At 41.1% G+C, this 25,818-nt stretch overlaps 1 protein-coding gene across 20 annotated transcripts in view; it reads left to right on the forward strand.

The window, feature by feature from the left end:
- The window catches only part of FGGY (FGGY carbohydrate kinase domain containing), a 224,458-nt gene that overhangs the window by 102,085 nt on the left and 96,555 nt on the right, over window positions 1-25,818 (forward strand). For 13 of the 20 annotated variants that reach the window (XR_012086424.2, XM_072997696.2, XM_078392928.1 and 10 more), the window contains 6 exons: window positions 684-791; window positions 5,112-5,173; window positions 12,003-12,150; window positions 14,046-14,120; window positions 19,581-19,701; window positions 25,006-25,100. Coding sequence is in view for 17 of the 20 variants with exons in the window: in XM_072997696.2 (XP_072853797.2) it covers window positions 684-791; window positions 5,112-5,173; window positions 12,003-12,150; window positions 14,046-14,120; window positions 19,581-19,701; window positions 25,006-25,100 (609 nt within the window). In the remaining 3 variants the exon portion in view is untranslated. The remainder of the gene's footprint in view (window positions 1-683; window positions 792-5,111; window positions 5,174-12,002; window positions 12,151-14,045; window positions 14,121-19,580; window positions 19,702-25,005; window positions 25,101-25,818) is intronic. The other 7 variants (XR_013544951.1, XM_078392926.1, XM_078392927.1 and 4 more) reach the window with 3 other exon arrangements.

Here is a 25,818-nt window from a genome sequence, read left to right on the forward strand (position 1 = left end):
TTTAGCCACCCTGATGCAAGTGAGAGCAGTCAACAAGTGTGCACCAGATCTTTGTTAATCTACATTAAGTCAGAATTGCCAAGAATCCCTGCTTTTCTGCACTTGTGAACACACCCAGAAGCTGCTCAGAGACCTGCCTTGTAACCCTTCCCAGTCCTTTTCTTCATTATCCTTCCTTCATTATCTCCTTTCTGTTGAAATAAAGGGGCCAGTTCTTTCTCTGTTGGTTCTTGTGGGGTTTTAGGGCTTTTTGGACGTGTTCTGAAGGTTGTTCTTCCTAAAGTTTCACCAGTCTCTGTGGCCAGCGTCTTCAGAGGACAGCACTCTGTGCTCTGGTGTAGTTTGCTTGGGAGTGGAGTATTTATGGCTGTGAGATAAGCTTTTGTCTTTTTCTGTAGATGGGTGATTAGTGTGTCTTGTGGGTGTATTGTTGTGATAATGAGGAGAGATTATCTGTCACTGTGATTGATTCTTTCTCTATTGCTTGCCAAATCAAGGGTGTACAGGGTATAGGTATATATAAGCATGTGTGTATCCGTAAACTCTCTCTCTCTCTCTCTCTCTCTCTCTCACACACACACACACACACACACACACACACACACAGAGAGAGAGAGAGAGAGAGAGAGAGAGAGAGACCATTGTTGAGTCTTTGAGTAATTAATTTTAATTTCTCTCAACAGATAAGCAAGTCACCTCTGTTTGTCCCAGGTGTATGGGGCCCCTATTACTCAGCAATGGTTCCGGGGTTCTGGCTTAATGAAGGGGGCCAAAGTGCAACAGGAAAACTGGTAAGGTGTTTTGCTCTTCTCAAAATAAAGGGCCCTAAGGCATTATTATTTATCTCCAAATGTGTTATGTGTTAATCATATGAGTTGCAGTGGAAATTCCAGTGATTAGGAAAAGGCTGTGGGTAGTTATAATTATAAAAAAGTTAAAATCTTAGTCGTCCATTAATATTGTTTCAGTAAATTACGAGGTATATGGAAGGAGCCATGGTGGTATACCTTATGCAGGTTTCATGGCATAGTCTTTGTTTAGGTCTGAATTCTGTTTCAGTGGAGGAAGATTTTGGGGAGGGGGGAATTAGGTTTTGCTTAATAACCTTTTACAATGACAGATCCATCCATCAGCCTCCATTCCACTTTGTCCATGTTAGCTATCATCAGTATCAGGGAAGATGCTGAGAACAAAATGCATGTTTTAGGGCTGCACCACTTTTGAGGGAGAAAGTAGTGAGGCTTGATTTTCCTAAGTTTCAGGTGTTTCAGGTTTGAGGAGTTGTTCATGGAGGTTCTCACTTGGCTTGCTTCCTATCCCCATTAATGCAATCAGTCTTTTTATATAAATAGTCACATCGTTCCCAAATGAGCTATAGATTTGTTAATCTCTTTAAAGTGAAGAGGTCTTCACATTAAAAGAGGTCCAATTTAACCTCCTTGAAGCTTTTCCTGTTGAATGATCTGCATGGTGATGTCTTTCTGGTGTTCTGAGGCAAGTAAAACTCAAAAGTTTAAGACTGATCATTATCTGAAGGATATGTAGACCTTTTGAAATATATGCACTCAGTTACCTTACTGATTTATTTATAATGTGCTATATTAACATGGGAGGCATATTTAGACTGTTAAGCTTAGATTAGGTTGCTTGGTATGTTTGTTGTACAGTATTAGAAACTAATCAAAAAAGGGGCTTATTTCATAGAGTACATTAAGGAACTATGTGCTGGAGGAGGCTCTTGAGAGTCCCCTTGGACTGCAAGGAGAACAAACCTATCCATTCTAAAGGAAATCAACCCTGAGTGCTCACTGGAAGGACAGATCCTGAAGCTGAGGCTCCAGTACTTTGGCCATCTCATAAGAAGAGAAGACTCCTTGGAAAAGACCTTGATGTTAGGAAAGTGTGAAGGCAAGAGGAGAAGGGGACGACAGAGAATGAGATGGTTGGACAGTGTCATCGAAGCAACCAACATGAATTTGACACAACTCCAGGAGGCAGTGGAAGATAGGAGGGCCTGGCGTGCTCTGGTCCATGGGGTCACGAAGAGTCGGACACGACTAAGCAACTAAACGATGATGACATTAAGGAAACTTTTAAACCCAGCACTGCTGAAAAGCTACCTCTGTCTGAGTGCACACTGAGATGAATGTGGGAGATAGAATCCCTTACTTTTAAGTAGCACTGCAATCAATGCCCAGTATGCCATCAGCTACATGAATTATGATGGCATGATTAGGAACAGGCAATTTTGTTGTCTGTTCTACAAGGCCAGACCCTAACAGGTTCACTAAAGATGAAATATGTGAATTTCAAAGATGTCAACCTTCACTCAAGGTGAAATCATGTTTCCCTGTGCAGTAAGACCCTCAGAAGCAAAATGTCCCATCAGGTTAGCTCCTGTGAAATCTGTCTGAAGTAGCTACGTGACCAGCAAACTTAGTTGGTTTGGGGTTACTGGCATTTTGGTTCTTTATATCAATGTCCTTTTTCTCATGTGAATCTTTTGTACTCTGTATGCTATTGGCTTTTGTGATGTATCTATTCCATTCCTGTGAGGGATGTGGTGGTACTGCAGGTTAAACCGCAGAAGCCTCTGTGCTGCAAGGTCAGAAGACCTGCAGTCATAAGATGAAATCCACACGACAGAGTGAGCTCCCGTCACTTGTCCCAGCTCCCGCCAACATAGCAGTTCGAAAGCATGTAAAAATGTGAGTAGATAGATAGGTACCACTATGGTGGGAAGGTAATGGTGTTCCATGTCTAGTTGCACTGGCCACGTGACCACAGAAACTGTCTACGGACAAACGGCTCTACGGCTTGGAGATGGGGATGAGCACAGCACCCTAGATCAGACACAACTGGACTAAATGTCAAGGGGAACCTTTACCTTTATTCCGTTCCTACCATTTCATCATGTTGCTTGTTACTGGGGTGCTGGAGGCATTGGACTGGATCCTTCTTCCAAGCTGCTTACAAATGGAGATTTGCTTTATGGGGTCTTGATTTTCAGTGTAGCTCAGAGACTGGAATCTTTGCCTCTCTCCCAGGCAGTGTGAAGAGTCTGGGTGACCTTCTACAGCTCAGTGAGCTCAGCACCAGTCACTGAGTTACTCGCACTGTTCCCCAAGCATGTGGTTGGTAATCAGCCACCAGCTGGGTTCCTCAGTGGATAGATCCTTTCCCTGTGTTTTGTCAGAGTTTTGTATCCTGTGGCTAGCAAAGGGCAGTGGAGAGTCTTCACCTACGATGTTACTTTGTTTGGTTACTGTGGCACCTTAAAGAATAACACATTTTTCATGGTCTGTTATATTGCATCTAATCATCATCATTGAACTGCATAGCTGGAAGGGATCCAAGGGCTCAGCGAGTCCAGCTCTTGTCAAGGAGGAACAGTGGGGAATCGAACTCCCAATCTCTGGCTCCAAAGCCAGATACCTAAATCACTGAGCTATCCAGCAGCTCTATATGTTGAAGTGGCTGCAGTCCATGAAAGCCCTCCAAAACCGGTTAGTCTTTAAGGTTCCAAAACAACTTTTATTAACTCTTCCTGCAACACACTAAAAAGGCTGCTAACTGGAAAATGTTTGGTTATTGCCGCCTAATCTTCCTACTGCACCCCAACATTCACTGCAGTTGTAGTCTTAGGAGCACCTTACATGATCATAGCCTAGAAGAATACTTAAGGCGGGCATTTAAAGTATGTATACTTAAGTCTCAGCCAATAGAACTGCTTGAAGCATTTAAATGTTCAAATAATTGAAATATTTCCCTTTTAGTTTCCCTGCAAGTACATTAGGTACCCTTAATTCATATTTGTTTAATTAAGTAGCTATCACTATCCTGTGCATACAGGAAAAAGCCCCACTGGGTTCAGTGGAATGTATTCTCGGATAAGTGTGTGTCGGATTGCCGCCTGGGCTGTGCGACAGCATAATTTGTATTTCAGAAGTGCTAAAGCAGTGGAAGTTCATTTTTCACAATAGCACCTTCAGCAAATGTGAGTTCAATGGGCTGTATGTACATGCTTTGGACATGTTTGTCAGCGAGGAAGCAAAGAGTAATGTTCTTTAGGTAAAGGTAAAGGTTCCCCTTGACAATTTTTGTCCAGTCATGTTCGACTCTGGGGGGTGGTGCTCATTCCTGTTTCCAAGCCATAGAGCCAGCGTTTTGTCCAAAGACAATCTTCCGTGGTCACATGGCCAGCGCAACTTAGACACGGAACGCTGTTATCTTCCCACCGAGGTGGTCCCTATTTATCTACTTGCATTTGCATGCTTTCGAACCGCTAGGTTGGCGGGAGCTGGGACAAGTGACGGGCGCTCACTCCGTCGTGTGGATTTGATCTTACGACTGCTGGTCTTCTGACCCTGCAGCACAGGCTTCTGCGGTTTAGCCCACAGCGCCACCACGTCCCTCGCAGCGCCACCGCGTCCCATTTTGCAAAGCAAAAATTGTGTTATTCCTGTTGTTGTTGTTGGTTTTTTTCCACTTAGATACTGCCCCATAGTGCTAGAGCACTCTCTGGGTGGATTATAGCATAATTATGCAAACAACAACTTGCCTCCCAATGAGCTGGGCACCCTTTTTACAAACCTCAGAAGGATGGAAGACTCAGTCTGATGGATTCAGGTACCTTGAGCCGGGTACCTGAATCCATCAGGATTAAACTTGGGTTGTGAGCAGAGGCTTGACTGCAGTTTAACTACTGCGCCATGGATCTTGTTTTCTGGCACAGTATCAAACTTCAACAGCAATAATAGTACAGGCCACTGCTTGTACCTGATGTGGCTTGGAGAGATCCATAAAATGAGAGAAAACAAAGAATAACTTCTACTCTCTCTTTTGTAGTTTTATTAAATTTAAATGATACGTTTTGACTCAGTGCTTATATTTCCCCACCATGGTACATACAGTAAGTCCTGAAACTAGACAGTATGTCCCATAACCTTGTAACCACATGTATGCAACTTAGCACTTTTAGAAACATTCGGTAGTTTCCTAGTAAGGTTGAAAGAAGCCAAATTGTAGATGGTTGAAGTGCATTTTTGTATAAAACTGAATTTAACTTCTGCCAGCAATTAATAAGAAAATGCATCTTTCTTTCTTTTAAGATAGAGCATGTCGTCCAAGGACACGCTGCTTTCCCAGAACTGCAAACAAAATCTGCAGCCAGGTCTGGCCATCATCCTTATTTCTTATCATTTTCAGTCTCTTAGAAACATTATTTAACCACAGCCCAGAACCTGGTTCAGCCAGAATGTTCCAATTTAATTGTGATCTGGATTGGTTCTTTCTCATCACACTAATTTCTTCCATTCTCCAAGCTTGTTCAATATTCTTCCCATTCCATAATACAACTTTCTTTTTTTGTATTCAGCATGCTGCCTAAGGAGTGATCCACGTAGCAGCTTCTTAGGTGCTGACATCACTAGAAATTGTGATGTCAGCCTACCACATATGCTTTTGTTCTTGTAAAATACAGTGGCGCCCCACAAGACGATGTTAATTCATTCAGTGAAAATCGCTGGCTTGTGAAAACATCGTCTTGCGAAGTGCGGTTCCCCATTGGAATGCATTGAAATCCATTTAATGCGTTCCAATGGGGAAAATCATTGTCATTTTGCCAATATCGCCCATAGAGAAACCATTTTATGAAACGTGGATCAGCTATAGAAATCACTGTCTTGCGAAAAAAGGTCCCCAAAACACCCGTTTTGCGAGTTGCAGATTCAGCTGTCAAAATCGTCTTGCGAAAATCAGTCCTGAAAAAAACCCCATCTTGTGAAGCATGGTCCAAAACATCATCCAGCGAAAATCGCCCATAGGAAACACCATTTTGCAAAGCGCTATAGCGATCGCAAAAACTCATCATCTAGTGAATTAACCATTTTGCGAGTTAATCGTCTAGCGGGGCACCACTGTGCTCTTGTGCATTCTTGAACAGTTCTGCTCAGCACACTTTTAGTCTTCCTTTTCAGCTTGCACATAAAGCATATTATTTAGACACAATTTTTTATCTGTACTAAATTGCTATAGAGATCAACTAGTGATGATCATATCACCTGACAAATAGTTACTTGGATAATCGGCCTAATAAGTATGATGCCCAGAATGCAGAAGTAATAATGAAAGCAATATAAAAATGGGATACCCATTTTGACATAGTAGATAGAGTGACAGACTAGGACTCAGTAAATTTGAGTTTGAATCCCTGCTTAGCCACAGAAGCTCACTGGGGGTGTGGAATTGGTAAACCCACTCCTTAAATATCTCCATTGCCTTGGGTGTCCTATACGCGGAGGTAAGCTGAGGAGAGAACAAAACTGCCCATATCTTGCCTCTGTAAACAGGCTTCCTTCAATCACGAGGCTTAGCTTCCTACAGTCAGGTGATTTAGCTTCCTCCAATCACGAGCCTTATGGAACTGATGTCAGCTGAAGCTGAACAAACCAGTTGGAACACACCTCATTGGAGGTGGAGCCTATAGGCACAGATGCGACAGGGACTTCTAATGTCCCAGCATTCTGAGCCCAGAGGCTGAATACTCAAACCTAAGTTAAGATTTCTTAATTTTGGGTTAGAAAGGTCTTATACACTGGGGTGTCTTATACAAGGAAAAATATGGTACATCCTTTTGCTTTACACAAGATTTCCCTGAGTCAAGATTCATAGGTTTCCTGATAGAACAGCATATGTATCAAACTCTTGAGGAGCTTTAGGCTAGCAGCACATCAGATTTCAGATGGGACACAATTATACTTTAGGGATGAAGTGTAACTTGTACTACGTCACTTGGCATTTTGATTAGATTTTATATAAAAAGAGGCAAAACAATTATGCTCATTATGCAAAAAAGGAGAACTGGAAATGCATTTAGATTGATTCTGCAACCAGAGTTCAGGTTTTCCCAGAAGATTAGGGCAGAATCCAGCCACAAGATAGTTTAGGTTACATTAATATTAACATTTCATCTTTGATTTTCAGATACTGCACGTTACCTCGGTCATTGCTTTTTCTTCCTCCTCCTAATCTAGTGCTGAGTATTATCTTCTTGTGGGATAGTTAGAATTATATATGGGTCTTAAAACCAGTGTAAGATGTATGTATGTGGCAATTTTCTCCTAATTATTTGCAGTGTAAAAAGACTATTGTGCAAACCTGAAGAGAGAGAGAGAGAGAGAGACAGAGATAACCTTTTAGAAATGAAGAGCATTTTTTCCCCTGCCATGGACTCAGCAGTGGGATAACAAACACACACGTAAACACACACTGCATTATTTTCCACTTAGGAGGAGACTCCTGGGCAGACTTGAACTTCCAGCCTGGGGCTCTGGCAGGAAAAAAAAGAGACACTCCCTGCATTTATTTATTGATTCAAAAGATAATAAGCCTGCTTTTTAACATAAACTCTCCCAAGGTAGAAAACAAGAAAACTTAAAACCACAAACATGGTAATGCTATGGGGAAAACAATGATAAGATTTTTTTAAAAAAAGACTTTTAGCTAGACCAATAGACATAATTGCCCCACAGAGTCTTAACTCAGTTGTAAGCCAAGGTAAATAGGAGGGTCTTTTAAGGTTTGCTTGAAACCATATAATGGCTGGACCTAGCAGATACCAGCTGAAACAGAGCTCAACAAGCAGGGGAACAATACCGATAGGCATACTACCTTCCCTGTCCCTTCCTCCAAAGCAGGATGTGGGTTTTTTTGTTTTGTTTTGCTTTGCTTTGCCTTTGAAAGGGGGAAGGATGAGTTGGGTGCCTAAAAGGGTTTCATTCCCCCCCAGACATTCAGAGTAAAATAGCCTACTTGGTTTCTGAACCAAAATAAACTGATTTGCCAAAGCTCCCTACACCCCCCCCCCCACACTTTCCCCCATGTTCCTTCCACCATATTTGCCAGGCATGCTACAGATAACCTCAAGTGGGAATGCAACAGAGGAAGAGGTCCTGAACCATTCTGGCACCCGAGGTGCCGTTGTGCCCCATATACCAGAGGCAGTAAGGCTCAAAAATTGCCTTTTGAATGCAAATAGGCACCTCTTGGGTGGGAGAGAAAGAAGTGGAAGAATTCTTAAAATATGAGCTAGAGATGACTGAGGGTTTGGTTTTTTTTTTTTGCGGGGGGGGGGGGGAGAGAATGAAGAGAGGAAACCATACTCTTGAGATTTGTATTTCCATTAGGAAATTCACACCCCTGTCACATCTTTATTTCATAAAAGGTAAAGGTAAAGGTTCCCCCTGACATTTTTTGTCTAGTCGTGTTCGACTCTAGGGGGCGGTGCTCATCCCCGTTTCCAAGCCATGGAGCCAGCGTTTGTCCGAAGACAATCTTCCGTGGTCACATGGCCAGTGCGACTTAGACACGGAACGCTGTTACCTTCCCACCGAGGTGGTCCCTATTTATCTACTTGCATTTGCATGCTTTTGAACCGCTAGGTTGGCGGGAGCTGGGACAAAGCGACGGGAGCTCACTCTGTCGCGTGGATTCAATCTTATGACTGCTTGGTTTTCTGACCCTGCAGCACAGGCTTCTGCGGTTTAGCCCGCAGCGCCACCACATCCCTCTGTATTTCATAGCATGGTGAAAATAAGATGAAATAAGGCGATGATTCTCCTGTGCTGGCAGGAAGTGTCGTCCTTATGTGATGCATTGTAAAGCTCGACTGTTGGTAAAGAGATTTATAGTAGCATCTCAAAAGCATAGCCAATTGCATTTCTATAATTCTTTGCAGGCGACAGTCCTTTGATAAAGCACCTTTATAGGTCCAAAAGTAGTAATCAGGGCATGTAAAACTTATAATTTTCTGTACTCATTGAATAACATGTTGATGCATTGAATGGAGAGACACTGTTTGCATGCTAAAGTTGAAATACAATCTAAATCATGTTACCCTCTCTTGTCAAAGCAGCATCTGGTGCAAAAGAAGTTCATGTTTGAGATAGCTTCGAACCGTGCTCAGAGCAGATCAGCAGGACCTTTTCAGCAAATTAAAAGTAAGGCAGATTTTATATAGGAGAGACGGTAGCTTGCTATAGGCTTGTGTATATTTTCTTCACCTCGTGCAGAAAAGTGTCAGTAAGGCATATTGACAGAGAGTCTGAGGCACCATCTTTCCAGCCATTTTTGCAATATAAATGCAATAATATAGAGGAACATACACAACTATATTGCACAACTGCAGTAACAGGGTATAGAAAGGCTTAGGCTTAAACCCAAGCCAGTTGCTCCTCTTAAACTAGACTTTGGGGTTCAAGACCAGATGCAGCCTAAGGGTACCTAAACAACTGCAGTTTTCGAAGAGGTAGCCAAGTTAGTGTGCGCTAACATATCAGGCAAAAACAAAAATTAAAGAAAGGACACAACAACTTTGTGGCACCTTAAAGACTAACTGCTTTATTTTAATGTGAGCTTTCGTGGACAAGTCCACTTCTTCAGACACCAGCCGCAGCTATAGTGGAGGCAAAAGTGGCAGGTAGGGGACAGAGGCAAGAGGAAGTATAAGTCAAATCAGTACCTGGCGTGGGCACCAGGCCACTGGGACTGACACTTGTAATCGCACAACAGCATTTTCTGTTCACTTTTTAAACTTTTAATTGTCCCAGCTGCACATGACTGGAGCATGGCTGGAACATTGCCAGCTGACAGCATGCTGTGCCGGGCAGCCACTAGACCACATGTTAAAAAGAGGGGGAAAGAGACTCCTCCATAAGCTCCTCAGTGGGAGATGGGGGAAGGGGAATAGAGCAACCTGAGCATTGTGGGAAAGGAGACAGGTCTAGTCCTTTTGAGAGAGAAGGGCAGGGCAGTGGCAGCATAACAAGAAAGGGAACAGAGGCCAAGTGACAGGTACAGGACATCCTGAGCATCTTGAACCGTGGCAGAAATAAAATGGTATTTCCCCCGGCCAGCCCGTGCTGCAATCTGTGCCACTGCTTCCATGTCATTCTTCACATGTTGTGTAGGCTTCTTTCTCTGCCCTTCTCAGGAAGAGGGAAAACATTGATAACATTGAGAGGCGATAGTGAAGTGTATATTAAGTGCAAGGGATGGGCAAGTGGTTTTTTAAATCTCTAACCTTTTTTAACATTTCAAATGCCCTGCTTGCTTTCACAGCAATGTGGAGCTTTTCTCCTCCCCCCCCCCCCCCGGGCACTCTGGCTGTCTGTCCAGAATGCAGAGGTGACCAATGTGATGTGCTTAGTCACATGGGCATTTCAGGAAGGGTTCTCTCAGAAGAATCTTGTTCCTCAGCAAGTATCTTTGGGAGTCATTTCAACAGATGTTATTGAATTTCTTCCCTGCTGCCATTTCTAGCATTTCTCCCTGCAGTGCACACACATTTGGAATGGATGGGGGTGGGGATGAGGGAAATCCTTGGGACAGCTGAAGTTGGACAGCATAGGCCAAGTGGATGTGGCATAAGGGCTACTAAAGACTCATAGTAATTTGCAAAGCCATCAGTATCCCCTCCCTTCATGAAAAAGATGCATTAAACAACCTTTAACATATTTGAATAATGATATGAATTGTTATTTTAACGTTTTCCAAGTGCACTTCAATTTGACTAATACCCTACAATAGCAAACACATGGTATGACTTAATTGAAACAGTGTGTAGCTGAATGCTTAAATGTAGAATATAAATATACAGCTGCAAGGCGGTCGTAAGTCAGAGTAGTAAACACATGCCAAATTCCCTCAGGGAGCTCATTAGTGTACGGCTGAATGTATGTGCAGGGGCTAAGTGAATATCACTATTTAGACCTCCAGAAACAAGACAATGACTAATCAATTATAATTATAGAAAGATGCTTATATTGACTAACCTCTCTGAAAATGAAGCATCTCTTCAGTACAACACAATGGAATTTAAAATGCTGTTTTTAATGTTGCTTCTAGACATTCATAACATACCAACATGAATTTGACCCAACTCCAGGAGGCAGTGGAAGACAGGAGGGCCTGGCATGCTCTGGTCCATGGGGTCACGAAGAGTTGGACACGACTAAATGACTAAACAACAACAACAACAAAAAGCCTTCACGAATACAAAAAAAAAAAAGACATTCATAAAGAGGAACAATAACAGCCTATTAGACTAGCATGTTAGTACAGGCAATACACAGCAAAGTCACAGTTTCCGTAGATGTGAATTTCATGAACGGGTACCTTCCAGAGAAATTTAAGGATATTTAGGATTTAGTGAAGTGAATGGACATTAGGCACACAAAATGTAATCTGGATTACACCCGTTGGTTCAGTAGCAGGCCATACAGCATCTGTTTTATAAATGCCACAATTTCCAGACACAAAAAGATTCCAATGAATAATTAACATATTTTATTTCATGTGCAACTGTTTTGCATGTTAAATCTCATGTATCCAGTGTGTTCCTGGATGATTTCATGAACTGTATCCCTCTGAGAAGATGGCAATCTTCAGTTTTATAAAGGTGTAGTCCAGAAGTGGTAGACATCCACATATTTGGGATTACAGTTCCCATAATTCTTGAATATTAGCCATGCTACCTGGTGTTAATGGAAGTTGTAGTCTCAAACATGTGGAGGATCCCAGGTTGTTTAGGGTTGCTATAATTGGTGAACAGTCAGTGATCTATATAATCAGTGAAGTATGGTCATTGTTTCATGTTTTAAGGCTGCAGTTCTAACCAGTTTCCTTGCTTGAGCTGAGTGCAGTTTATTCCTGAGTGAACCTGTTTAGGATCAGGGTGGAAATCACACATTAGGTGCAACTAAAATGAGATCTTGTTCTGCTTCTGACACTTTACGAATTCATTTGTTCAACAAGTCACACTGGATGAGTAACTTTGTGATATTCTCTTTCCTGCCTCCTTTTCCAATTTGGCTTTGTAGGCTTTTTGATGATTTGTGTGTGTCTCTTGTTAGGAGTCCAAATCATGCAGTATGTTCAGGGAATAACCTCTCTCTCCCTCACCCACCCCCACACCCCCTTTTTCCTGCTTGTTTTTCTTGCAGTACTCAAAGTATATATACATACTTGAATGGTCACCTGGATCTGATTAAGAAATCTTTGCCTGTGGGTTTCCTCACTGTTGATTTACATGTTTGGCCAGATTTCCATGGCAACCGATCTCCCCTTGCAGATCTCACTCTAAAGGGCATGGTAAGAAACAGCCTGGTTGCAAAAGGTTAAAATGAACAGTGGGGTAAAATAAGAGCAATTTTTTAAAACATTAGCCTCTTTATTCAACAGATATCCCACAGAGTGTCTGTTTTTTCTTACTTTTTTGTTAAATTTTGAACATTCATATGTTAAAAAAAGAACATAAATGTGTATTTTTATTAGTTGTTATTTTACTTTATTATTTTTTTTAAAAAAATAGGGAGGCATGTTTTCACATATTTAGAAACTTTGTAGCTGTACTGCATATGAGCCTTCCAGATCTTTGTACTCATTTGTACAATTTTCTGAGGGTTTGAAGTCCTGATAAATTCCACATGTATAGGCCGTGTTGGTTTTTAGTGAAGCAAACAAGTAATGAAAAGAAAGAAGCTATGGCATCTTTTAAAAAATCACATATGGTTTAATGAGGGTCTGCTGTATCAGAACTGTAGAGGATGAGGACAGCCAGCCATGTGCATCAGTTGGGGGATGCAGCAGAGAATAAACCAAGTGAATGCTTTGTCGACTAAAAAGAGAATAGGAAGATCCCTGCTGAATCCCCCCCCCCCCCAAAGGCTATCTAGTCAAGGAGTCTGTTCCCATAGCAGCCAGTCACATCCTGTCAGGGGCATGCAGGACAGGAAGACAACCGCACCCTCTTGCTTACATTCACAACAGCTGGTATTCAGAAGCATACTGTTGATGCATAGTCATCCAAACTCACAAGACAACAGAACTGCAGGATGTGCTTCCTGCGCGATAAAGTATGAAAACAGATCACCCATTTTACTACTTAGCAGACTTTGCTTTCAAACTGCAGGAAAAAAAACTGCCAGCTGCCTTCTGCACCCATATTTCCACTTATGAACTAACAGCCTGGCACAAGTGGCTTATTCACTGACTGCTCCTTAAAACACCTTGATATTGTGTGGTGTTTGTTTCAGGAGGGTTGATTTTCTTATATTTATTGTTAACCGCCCAGAGTAGTGTTTGCCACTAAGTCAGGTGTTATATAAGTACTCAAAACTAATAATGCTACACTACACTATACTATTAAACATATACCATAGTGATGTGACCATCAGAAGTAGTGGAGTAAAACAAGTGTGTACAGTTTGTGACTACCAATCTGAAATCAGCCCATCAGCTGTCTGTTGTGGCCTGTCATGAGTTTGAAACCCTCGTCCTGAGCTTTGTTATGCAGCCAGAGAGCCCAAAAATGAGATTTGCTAAGCCCTCATATATAGCTATTGGACTGGATTCAGTCTCCTGAATAGCAGAGTCATATGCTGTGAAAGCCTGAGGTAAAACACAGCTGGTAGTGGCTTTTCGGTAATATATTTCCCAGCATTTCCTCTTTTCCATTGTGAGGTAAAATCTGCTGCGCATTCTTTCCCAGAAAAGGAGGAAGGTTCCAGTACTATGCTATTACTATTACTACTATTGCTGCTGTTGCTTCTGCTGGTACTACTATTAGCATAATTGTTATTATTATATTTCTTGTATGATTGTTGATTGCATTTGAAGCCAGGGCTGATCTCTAATCAAATGATTGGGTTTCTGTTCGTAATTTTGGAAGGATCTGAATTCAAGACTTGTAATCCAGGGAAGTGGCTTGAGGGAAAACACAATGAAATGTGGGACTTTTAAAATAAAAAATCATAGTGAAAATATATGATGAGGAATATTTTCTGATTGATTTGCTCCTGAAATTGGTGATTTATTAATGTTTGACCATACCACTCCAAGGGGAATAAAGACGAGTGTTAGCATGATTGTGCTCACAACAATAAACTTCTGATTTACTCTAGATTTTTGCCTTTGGCTTAAGAAGGGAATAAGAAAGTACTTTACCTTTTGCATCAGAAATATTTTTCTTCTTGTCTTTCCTACAGCTGGTGGGACTGACTCTGTCACAAACCCTTGATGATCTCGCTCTTCTTTATTTAGCCACCATTCAAGCCATTGCAGTAAGTCATTGGAAACTGCCATTTTAAAATATTAATATTTTTAATTTAAAAACACTGAGTACTTAAAATCAATAGACTGTCATCCTATGTCACACATTAATCATACTATCTATGCAACAGATCCGTAGTTACATTTATCCAGTAAACATCAAAATAAGAGTCTCTACTGGAATTCTCACCCAGGGCACAGATGAACTGTAGAATAAATGGTTTCCATTGGTTGCGTTCCCAAAGTCAGTTTTTGGGAAATGATGTTTGGATCATAGTGGGAACCTATGAATACAAGTGTGTGCAAATGACCTGTTGAAATTATTAACCCTATTTGCGGGCAGCATAGTTGGACAAACATTTCACCAGATTTCTCCATTGAAGGAGTTCTTCCAACAGTTGTTCCATAATTCACCATCATTCATTTTTTGTTCCTTTGCTGCTGTTGCCATTTACTGGCAGACTGTCCACCATTTTGCATTTTCTGTAACGTCCAAGGTCTTCTGTGGTTGCAATAGGATGTTGTGCTATTGTTGAGTCATGAATAGTCAAACTAATGCTGGTCATTTTCCATTCTCTGTCTGCTAATGTCAGAGGTTGTGTGTTCAGCATATTCCCCGTGCCCTCTGCTATATTTACGTGTAAAATGGGGGGGATATGTTCCCTTTTTCTTCTTCTAGCTTGTTCCTTGTGTTCTTGTCCCCTCTGTGTCAGATTTACTCTCTTCCTCCGCACTGAAATTAGTTTGAAACCTGCAAGTTTGCAAGGCTTGTGGCAAAGAATATTCTTTCAAGACCCTGTGCATACATCTCATCACCTGCAAGGAATCCTTTCTATTGGTATTGTAAGCCATAGTCTTTGCCTAGCCAGCTGTTCAGTTTCAGTATCCTTCTTTCCATTCACCTGACTTTCAATAAGGATTGATGAAAACACTACTTGTTCCTCCAGTTCCTTTGCTTTTCCGCTTAAGAGCATCAAAGTCTCTGCCATTCCAGCTGACATTTCCTCTGGCTGTTATCCTTTATTCCTGCATGGATCAGCAGCAACAGATAATAGTCACTTGGTGTGATGAGACTTGGCTACCTTGAATACACACTCCAGGAAGACAACACAATTCCCAAGATGACATATCCACAACTGCATAATTTGTGCAGCACTCAAGGTAGTGTCCCATCTTCCAGTGTCCCAGAGTCGCCTTTCATGTGAAGAGCTTGGTGTTGGTTGTGCAGAACTAGTAGCACCAACTGATTTTCCTGGGCTGAAGGGACATGTGTGACTCCTGCTCTTCCTTTTGTCCTTTGCTTTCTTCCTCCTCTTTGAAAGCCTCCTCTTTTTGATGCCCTTTGAAAAAGGTATTTTCTCCTCATATATACATAAATCCCTCAACATGTCTGATATGTTAAAAAGTACAAAAATGTGCCTTGAGCCTTTTCATGTATCTTGTAAGAGAGTGTCTTGTTTGCACATACTACAGGTTTAGTTCAGACAGGAAAATAAACATGGCCTGTGCCTTGCAGATGACTAGAGCCCCTCCCTTCTTAAAGGCTAACTGTGTGAACAGACTGTGAGGGGGGATGCACTAGCTGCCCCTGGCAAGCCATCTGCCTTGGCCCCTGGTGAACTCCAGGGAGACCCCAGTGACAGGGCAGCCGAGAACAAGGTGAGGCCCCAGGTGACAGTAAGGAGACTGAAGCCAGATTGGTGGGACCTTCTCTTTTCATGAGAAGAGAAGACTCCTTGGAAAAGACCTTGATGCTGGGAAAGTGTGAAGGCAAGAGGAGAAGGGGACGACAGAGGATGAGATGGTTGGACAGTGTCATCGAAGCAACCAACATGAATTTGACACAACTCCGGGAGGCTGTGGAAGATAGGAGGGCCTGGCATGCTCTGGTCCATGGGGTCACGAAGAATTGGACATGACTAAATGAGTAAACAATGATGACGGACTTAAGGGGAGGAGGAGGAGGAAGACAAGGGAAACGTGGGCTCAGACATCACCTTCTACGGATTCAGAGGAGGATGGGATAGAGGCTATGAAAGAACTGGTGCTCACCTTCTGTGCCCTCAGAGAATACTAGTCTAGAAACCCCTAGATGGGGGAACATGTCCCATTCTGGCCTATTAAAGGGTGAGGATAGATACATGGCACACAAGCCATTCTTCAGTTCTCAAGCTCTGATGACCCGTTGGGTACCAAGATGACCTGTTGGGCACCCTGGTCCCATCCTAATCCAGAGGAAGCACTGGTGGAATATGTGGCAGAAGGAACCACTATGGCAGAGCTGCAGGAGGCAGGAAAACCTAGAGGGACAGAGAAGCCCCCAAGGGCATCTACTCACTGAGGTCAGTGTGGAAAATTAGACCCCAGCCATGGACTGTATGTAGACGTCACTGCCCACTGACAGAAACTCAGGCCCATGTGAGGAATGGAAACAGCAGGGAGCTAGTGAAGTTAACTAAGCCCCCTTTGTGGACTATTGAAATAAGAAAAGCAGTTGGCCAACCATCTTTTGTACCCTGCACCTGCACCTCACCTTTAAAAAAAAGGGCAGTTCAAATAGCAGTGAGAGTCTGGACTTCATGGAGCCCATGTTAGAGAAGATCATCCTCCTGGCCACCTCTTCCCTGTGCAGTAGTCATACAGACTTCTGAGTGGTGAGATCTACTTTCTTGCTTGAATCTCAAAATCTGTTACCTGTAGTCCAATGCAAACAATTAAAGTTGAAGAACTATGAAGCCACTAATTCATTTTCTGTACTAAAACTGATCATTCACCACACTATTTCTGTGCAAAAGTTTACAGTTGATTATATCTTTCCCCTACTTCCTTCTTTTCAGTAGCTTAGGTTAGGATGGGAAAGGAATCATCTTATTGCCACTGGTTAAACAACTGGGATTCAGCGGTCCATACTGATACGCTGCAAATATCCTAGAAGAGCACAGCCTCTTTTTTGCTCATATTTAGTGGTGTACAGTTCTACATTTCTGCCTGTGTCTAAATTGGTACTTACAAGTTCTTACCAGCCATTGCATTGTTACTTATCACTGGCAGTGTAACTGAGTTCTGTTCAACTGAAGTGTAAATCTGCAGCCTTGCAGGCACATTCATTAGACGTGAAATATAAGGATGGTCCCAAAACTGAGCTTCATTAGTTTTCTGGAGTCTCCATCTATCTTATTTTTATGTCATCCTGGAAGAAACCAATTGCTTGTGTTCTTAGATGGAGGAGGAGGGGTGGCGGCTCACACAACAGACTACGGCCAACGTAAATTACTTTCGCATTCAGCATCATGTCTCTCCATGAAGTCTAGAAGTGAGGGCAGGCTCTGTGAACTCTGCTTGTACTGTTTTAACACTTCCCCTGACAAAAACAGGATTACTCTAACCAAACCTGGAATATATTACTGCAAGTCCTATTCTTGTTCTTGTTTGGTAATGTAATAGCAGCGCGCTTGGTACCTTAATGCCATTCCTTTTCATGTAAAAAAGAAATGCAAGTGCTTTATTGGGAAATGAGAACTACTGATGTTGTCTCGTGAAAGAGATTACAGACAACAACTTTTCAGTGCCAAGCAAGCACTGTGGCATTATTCTATTCTAATGAAGTGGAAGCTTTCCCAGTTGGATATCCTGGGAAAACCATCTATTATTATCTAAATGCTTCATTGCGCATGATTGCATTGTGCTCTGAAATTAAACCTTTGCTGGTCTCTCTATCATATTTTAATGATTATTAAAATATATAATTCAAGATTTTAAAAAATGGTATCTTAGTTTCTTTTCTCTACATCCAATAATTCTCTCTCTATGTAGTACCAGCATACTTAAGGCAATATGGGGTGAATGCCATTGATTCGATGATGACTTCTTTGGTAATGTTCAGAAGATACAAATTTTAAGTTTAAAGGTTTTCAGTATGTTTTTCTTTTCTTCCTTGTTTGGAAGATAATTTGCGTTGTGTAGAGATTAAAACCCCACATCACATTAATCTGCAGTTGTGATGTGTATTTCAAAGCAGTATGTTGTGTGCTGGAGCTCAGCTTCAAAAACTGTCAACATTTTGAACTTAGCCACTATACACTAACCTTTTATTTCCTCTTCAGTGTGAGATGCTTGAGAAAATAAAATTAACAGAGTTCTCTCAGTTATGTTTTTTTAAAAAAAACCAATTTTGATCTAGATCAATATGAAATTGACTCTTTAAAGGCAACTAGTATTTTCTCCATACTGTACAAACATAAATTTAATTTTGTTAGGATGTTCTTTTTACATTGCTTAGAGAGAAAGATGTGAATCTTTTGGTGGAGGAGGAATGGTGGAACATGTACAGTACAGTGGTGCCTCGCTTAACGAGCGCACCGCATAACGACGAAATCGCATAGCGATCCGTTTTTTTGGATCGCTAATGCGATCGCTTAACGTTTTTTAAATAGGGCTAAATTCACTTTGCGAAGACCGGTAAGCGTTTCGCTTACCGATCTTCGCAAAACGAAGCCCGACGATCAGCTGTTCGGCGGCCAAAATGGCCACCGGAAGCCCGGAAATGGCCCAAAATGGCCGCGTGCAGCATTTTCGCGCCCTCGTTAAGCGAGGCGAGGGCGCAAAAATGGCTGCCGGCCATTAAGAAGCTTCGCTGAACGGTGAGTATTTGGCCCATTTGGAACGCATTAAACCATGTTTAATGCATTCCAGTGGAAATCCCTGCCCCGTTCAACGATGCTTCAGCATAGCGAAGGTTAATCCGGAACGGATTAACCTCGCTATGCGAGGCACCACTGTATATACTTGTAATCATCTGTGCATGTAAAAGTGATGCCATTTGTTCAACTGTGTGAGAGGATTTCAGCCAATAGTTGTATTTGCTATATAATTGTGTTTGTGTGAGCAACATGTATATTCCTGATTCTTTTAGTTGGGAATTACATATGTCATCATAAGATAACAAGAGAAGATCAAGAGTTGGTTTTATCACTTTTTAATCTTATAATACTTCATTTCCATGTTCCTACATATGGGATATGTAATAACCATTCTTGTCAGTTTAGCTCACCCTTCATGATTTTGTTCTGTCATGTGCCTACTACCCTAATATAAAAGGGAAGACATAATCATCTTTCATTGAGTATTTTGTTATTTTCAGCTGTGTCTTGAATTTGTGGGACAATGTCATGTATTTTCACAGGCAGTGATTCTAGAAATAGTACAAGGTGACTCTTTGTGGTTTCATTTCTGCCATGTGCAAGGGGGTGCTTTTTGTTAAATAAAACATAAACAGACCAGGTGTCAGTGCAAACATTTCCTTAAACACCTGCTGCTATAGGTGGGAAGAGGTGGGGCAGATCCTTTGTGTTAATCACCCACAGTCCCATGTGTCAATAGACAACAGCTACTTCTCCCAGTAGTTGAAGCAGCCATTTTCTCTGCAGTTTCTTTTATTAACAGCTGCTTCTTTATTTTCTTTTACATTCAAGTTAGGGACAAGGCACATTGTGGAAACGATGCAAGCTGCGGGGCATCATGTCAACACTCTATTTATGTGTGGTGGTTTGAGCAAGAATCCCCTCTTTGTGCAGATGCATGCAGACATCCTTGGTAAGTTTGAGGATATAGAGAAGGAATAGGAATAGGACAACTTTATTATGCTCTTAGGGTGTCAAAACCTTGGCAGTGATCAGTTTTATCAGTCAAAGATACACATTAAAATTACAACTTAAAGTCCTTTGAATTTTTTAATTGCACTTGAGAACAACGAAATAACCCTCTAGAGCAGTGGTTCCCAACCTTGGGTCCCTAGAAGTTCTTGGACAAACTCGCAGAAGCCTTTACCACTAGCCATGCTGGCCAGAATTTCTGGAAATTGTAGTCCAAGAACATCTGGGGACCCAGGGTTGGGAAACACTGCTCTGGAGTGTAGCTTTTATTGTAATGCTGTGAGAATGATCAATAATCCAAGTTTTCATTTTTTAAAAAATAAAGATAAGAGATATGAATCCATGAGACATACATTATCCCAGGCAGAAATAACTATAAAAAGTTTTGTTGTTGTTGTGGGAAAACCTGTACAATGATCAGTTTTGTTAGGAAGGTACTAATAGGTATTATGTCAGATCATTGGTTTATCTGTCCCAGTATTGTCAAAATATTAAAAGCAGCCCTTTGGAGTTTCTGGAAATAATCCTCCCAACCTTTCCTGGAAGTGCTGATGGCTGAACCTGAAATCTTCTGCATGCAAAGCAGGCACTGTAACGTTGAGCTATGGCCTATTTCTAAATTACTGTATTTGGAAGACTGGGAGCTTTCCTTGGGCTTCCACATTTCTTTCTCTTTCTTTTATCCCAGGATCAAATGGGTGAAGGGACCCAACCAAGGGTGGGTCCCTCTACCCTTCCCTGTTTAATATGAACTATAGCTTACAGTTTCATATTAACTGTAGCTTAGAATAGCCCTGTTTGCTTTGGTTGCAAACATAATGTTCCACTATAGTTAGTGCTAGTCAATACACATTTTCAAGGAAAAGGAGAAGAGGGAGAAAGGATGGAGCACAGGGATCCATAAGTCTAAATCCATTGGTTACTCCCAACTAGAGTAGATCCCTTGAATCAATGAAATTTACCTAGGGTTGATTGTTATATTCAATGTTTGATTTGCTGGTTTTATTCTTGTTGGGACCATGACTTGGATTTAGGCTCTTGTATAGTACCATTTTGTATTGGGGGAGTGAGCGTTTATATTTTAAATGTTCTGGTTTTGTTAGAAACATTACAGACTATGACAGTCAGTTTGTGTCTTATTACAATAATGTATGCAGGGTTTTTTCCCCCAGCAATGTTCTTCTGGAAGTGGAAGGAGTCCTTCTGTTTGTGGAAATGTCATTCATTTAGTAGAGTGTTTTGATAATGGAGAAGATGCAAGAGGGTAAGGTGATTTTGCCCCCCTCCCACTACCACATCTGTGCTACTTTCAACATTGTGATGAGCAATCACCAAATCATCTGGAACTCATTTTGCAAGGGACAAGGACCATATGAAATAACGTAAGTGAATGAGGTGTCATTAAAATTTGCCTCTGCTCCATTCAGATTAATTTAATAAATTAAACACTTTTCCACAAACAGAAGAGTATCATTTGGATTCAATCCCCAGAAAATATTTATAGTTCGTATAGAAATTTTTCATTATAGTGGGTCAGGATGCTCCCCCAGAACATATTGAAATAGATAGGCATTGCCAGAGGTAGTAGACATGTGTAAGAAATCTTCCATATGATTTATTTCATGTTGGTTGAAAATAAATTAGAGATTTTAATCAGTTAAGATCATTGCTCTGAGTAAGCCATCGTCATCATCATTTTAGAACTGCATAGCTAGAAGGGACCTCATGGTCCAGCCCCTCTCAAGGAGGCACAGTGAGAAAGCAAACACCCAACCTCTGGCTCCACAGCCAGACATGAATATATGGCGGCAGGTTATAATTATGTATGTGTGCATTAAATATGAGTGAGAAGGCCTTTAAGAAAGGTCACCATGCTGTGGAAACCATGGGCATTTTATTTCTTGAGTCTGAAAGTTTGTGCATTCTAATCGTCAGAAGCTGGTTAATAAAATGCACTTCGTCCTACTTCAGCTGATGCATTTTCTTGAGCCAACATAACAATAATATTTACAGCAAATTATATGTTTGTAATAGCAGGTTTCAGATTTATCTAAACCCATATTTTACACAAGGGTTATTTTGGGACATCCTTTAAGCCGTTATAAATAATACGTACTTAACCTACAATGAATGTGTCTGTTTGCTTTGAAACAAAGCTTTACAAGCAAAAACAGAACCATGAACTTTTTAAATTTTTTAAGTAATTGCTAATGTGGTTTTGATCAAGGCTAAAGCTGGGATACTAGGTATTTAGCATGGTGATTTGGATAACTTGAACATCAAACCATCCATCCATCCTTGATGCAGGAAGAAATATGAAAATCAGAATTATGTAATAACATTTCATGAAAACAGAAAAAACAAACCAAATGACACAAGGTCTTGACCTAGACTAGGTATGTGCAACAGGCTCTTGCCTCAGTGATGCCTTCTATTCGTCAAACAAGATTCTGTCAAGTCCACACATTTCCTTATCACATTCAGATAGCCTTAGCATTGAGAACCACTTTCTGATGTTTAAAATTAAAGATCTATTAATAGATATTTCTGATTAAATTTTAAACTGAGATCCTTTGACTGTATATAATAGCCAAGTACAATGTAGGACAAAGAGGCTTTTTTGCTGTCTTGGAATTTTTCCTGTTTGTAAGAGCTGTGACTGACAGAGGGTGTCAAAGTTCATCCGACTAAAATGCTCTCAGTTCCTTTGCCCTCATTAAAATCTATCCGATAAAATAGCTAACATTCCTGTATCAATCCCCTATTCTTCCAGGAAAAGATAGGAAAATTCTGAATATATTAGTGTTAAATGTAAGCACCCTTCAGCCAATTATACAGGCTACCAAGAGATAATTTCATAGACCGCTTAAAAGCCTCGGAGTCAGATTGTTCAGATGATAAGATGAATGCGTTCATTGTGTAGCCACTTGCAGAGTGGAATACAAACAGTCAAGTTTTATAGTACATTTTAAACATGCCAGCTGTTAATCTGATTCTTAATTTAGCTCTCCCATAAGTTTAAACAATTTTCTATGTCAAAATATATTTTCCACTGAGATTCTACAGATTTTATCCGTGCATCTCCAATGCCAGACTAGTTTTCAGTGTTAGACCCAGCTATGAGGAAGCAGCCCACCGAAAGGGGTTGGTAGAGGATGGGCAGGCAGAAGAATACGTGAGTGCTTCTCTCCAGCTCACCAGTTCTTTCCTTTAATGCAACCTTCCTGGACATGTTTCCCCTCCAGCTGTGTAGCGCTCCCTATAAATACCTCTTAAATAGTTCATGTACATTCAGGGAGTATGTAACTCTTGCCTCTTAGGAATGCACTCCTAAAACAAGGCAGGTGTGTGTGTATAATAAAACAAGAGGGACCCACAATAAATTGTTGCATATATCCTCACCCTTTTGATGTGAATATATCCTCACTCAGCCTACAGAGAATGTTCCTGTTCAGGTTGCCAGCCAGTCTCTGAACTCTCCTGTCCTATAAGAAACTCTTATACTGTTAAGGACTCAGACACACCAATTCAACCCTTCCCCACAAGATGAAAATGAAAAATAATTCATTTTCTTTTCTCATCGATCCAGTCTGTGGTGCCTATTAACACCACCCTGCCCTGCCCCCAGCATTCTCAGTCCAGTTGGGCCTATTTGTTTGGAAGCTTTGCTTATTGTTGTTTAGCAAACCTTAATTTCTTAGGGGTCCTCCTAAGCATGCTTATCCCTTCCTCTTTGTCAATAAATCTGACTCCACCTCTCTCAGTGTGGAAGGTGTCTTATATTTACTACAAGTGGGAGAAAAGGAGTAAAAGTGGGATAGAATTATAAAAGAGGCTTACTGAACACTATAAGCAGTAAAAAAAAGATGTTTGTCAACAGAAATGTCGATATGGAAAGTGATCAGGATAAAGTAGAGTTCAAAATCTGCTCCACAAAGTATTCACTAGTAGACACTGTTAGTAAATACCTGGAGGTAAATCATGTTGTGTTGCAAGTGGTGTGTGTTTATTTACTTCCAGTTGTTTTTCATGAGTGCAATACAGTGATCTTGGCTTAGATGTCAGAAGATGAAGGTTTTGAATGTATTTGGGAACATACAGTAAGAAGAGCCCTGCTGGATCAGACCAAGGGCCCATCTAGTCCAGCTTCCTGTATCTCATAGGCTAGTACGGTTGATTAGAAAACTCTTGTGGCTTCTTTAAGATGTCGTACAAGTTTGTTTAGCTCCTTCTAGTGGTGCCATAGAGTTGTCTGCCATAGGGATCGATAAAACTCTGACAAATGGTGCTGTACAGCTTTATACCTTCCTACGGGAGCTCCCCTGCTGCCTCTTTTGAAGAACCCGAATCCTTCCTTCTTCAGGCTTCTGCTTCAAGTCTGACCATTTCTGCCTGCTCTGTAGAGTTGTGTCTTGTTTCCCCAGTGCCTGCCTGCTCAAGACATTTCTCTGCCTGAAGCAAAGCACAAGGTGGAACCCACACTCACACATAAAGAAACTGACTAGACTGGCAGTTGAACCTTGTTTCTACAGTGTTGACAAAGCAGTGTCTTTTTACTTTGAGAACAACAATCTAACTTATGGGTTGTAGGCTATGCTGCATGACAAGCACAGTTTTGTCCTTGAAAACCTTGCCCCTATTCTAATCTAGGCAAGTAAATCTTTTCTTTCACTCTCAACAGCAAGAATGAAAACATTCCAAATTTTCCACAGCTTTGAGCAGCTGATAGGTTTTTGACAGGGTGTCTTGCCGCAAAGAGACACCTTTCCCCCTTAAGTGTGGGGAAATTTGAATACTGGCTATTGCCTTCATCTCAGATGCCACCCTCCTCTAGGACCTGTTTGCTGAGGTGGCTGCCTCACTCTGCCTGCATTTTCCTAGGGGTCTCAAACACCACTTGTAGGAAAGGTAATGGCAATAGTTGCTTTAACTTCCTGGTGTTTTTCTCCCACATGGTCTTTTGTTCAAGCTTTTATTTTCACCAGAACCTGGTTAGGACTCACCTGTTTTCCCCAACAGATATTTACATTTTATTTGTTCTGTGCATTTCTCTCTATAGCCACATGCTCTGAAATAACTGCCAGGTACCTTGAAGAGGTACCACAGATTAGTATAGTCATACAACATAAAATGACGCTTTGTCCATTTCTGCCTTTAATTTGAGTATATGTGCACAGGTGGGTCTTGCATGGCTATCTCCACTTCTAGCATTGTAACAGAGGTGTTGTTTTTTTTGTGTGTGTAGGTATGCCTGTTGTCTTGGCCCAGGAGGTTGAGTCTGTTCTAACAGGGGCTGCTATTCTCGGAGGTTGTGCTTCTAAAGATTTTGCTTCTCTGCAGGTATGTAATGATAGAAAACTTCAATGTGAAAGCTGGAACCCTGCATCACCTACTGCACATTATTCATGTTATAATTTAGTTTTGGACTAGAGAATTTCCAGTTTCATTCATCATAAGTCAGTGTTCTCAAGCATAGGTCTATTCACTAGATTAACACGCAGAGGTTTAAATATATAATGTGAATAGCAGCTGAATTTGCTTTTTAAAAAGTTAGAATGTGTAAATATCACACTGAGGAAATACCTTTATGAAAAGTATGTTCAGCTTCTGTACTTCTGCGCTGCAAAATTAGCAGACATTTTAATTTATGAAGTGTTTCCATGTCTCTCATGGGTTGACATGCACTATATTTCATTATGTCTGGTTTCTTAGAAGCAGGAAGAAAAATCAGTTTAAATCTGTAGTCAAAGCTGAAGTGGGGACAGTAACAAGTCATGTGGTCTAGTGTAAAGTGTCATAGGAGATTTATGGCATTTGTTGGTTTCATGTTTTTCCAAAAGTAGTGGCAAGGGTACTCTTTCACCATGTAGACTAACCAGAAATAACCAGATTGTTTGCTTCACTAGATGTATACGTTTTACAAAGAATCCTGTTTCTTGAAAATGTAGGAAAGAAGCCACCTTGAATCATGTCCATGATTTCTTCCCATAAAGGCATTTTTATTACATTTCAGAAATATAACAATATAAGACATAAGAAATTTATTTGTCATTGCGCT

The sequence above is a fragment of the Pogona vitticeps genome, chromosome 4 (assembly GCF_051106095.1).
Source record: "Pogona vitticeps strain Pit_001003342236 chromosome 4, PviZW2.1, whole genome shotgun sequence".
Classification (NCBI taxonomy): Eukaryota; Metazoa; Chordata; class Lepidosauria; order Squamata; family Agamidae; genus Pogona; species Pogona vitticeps.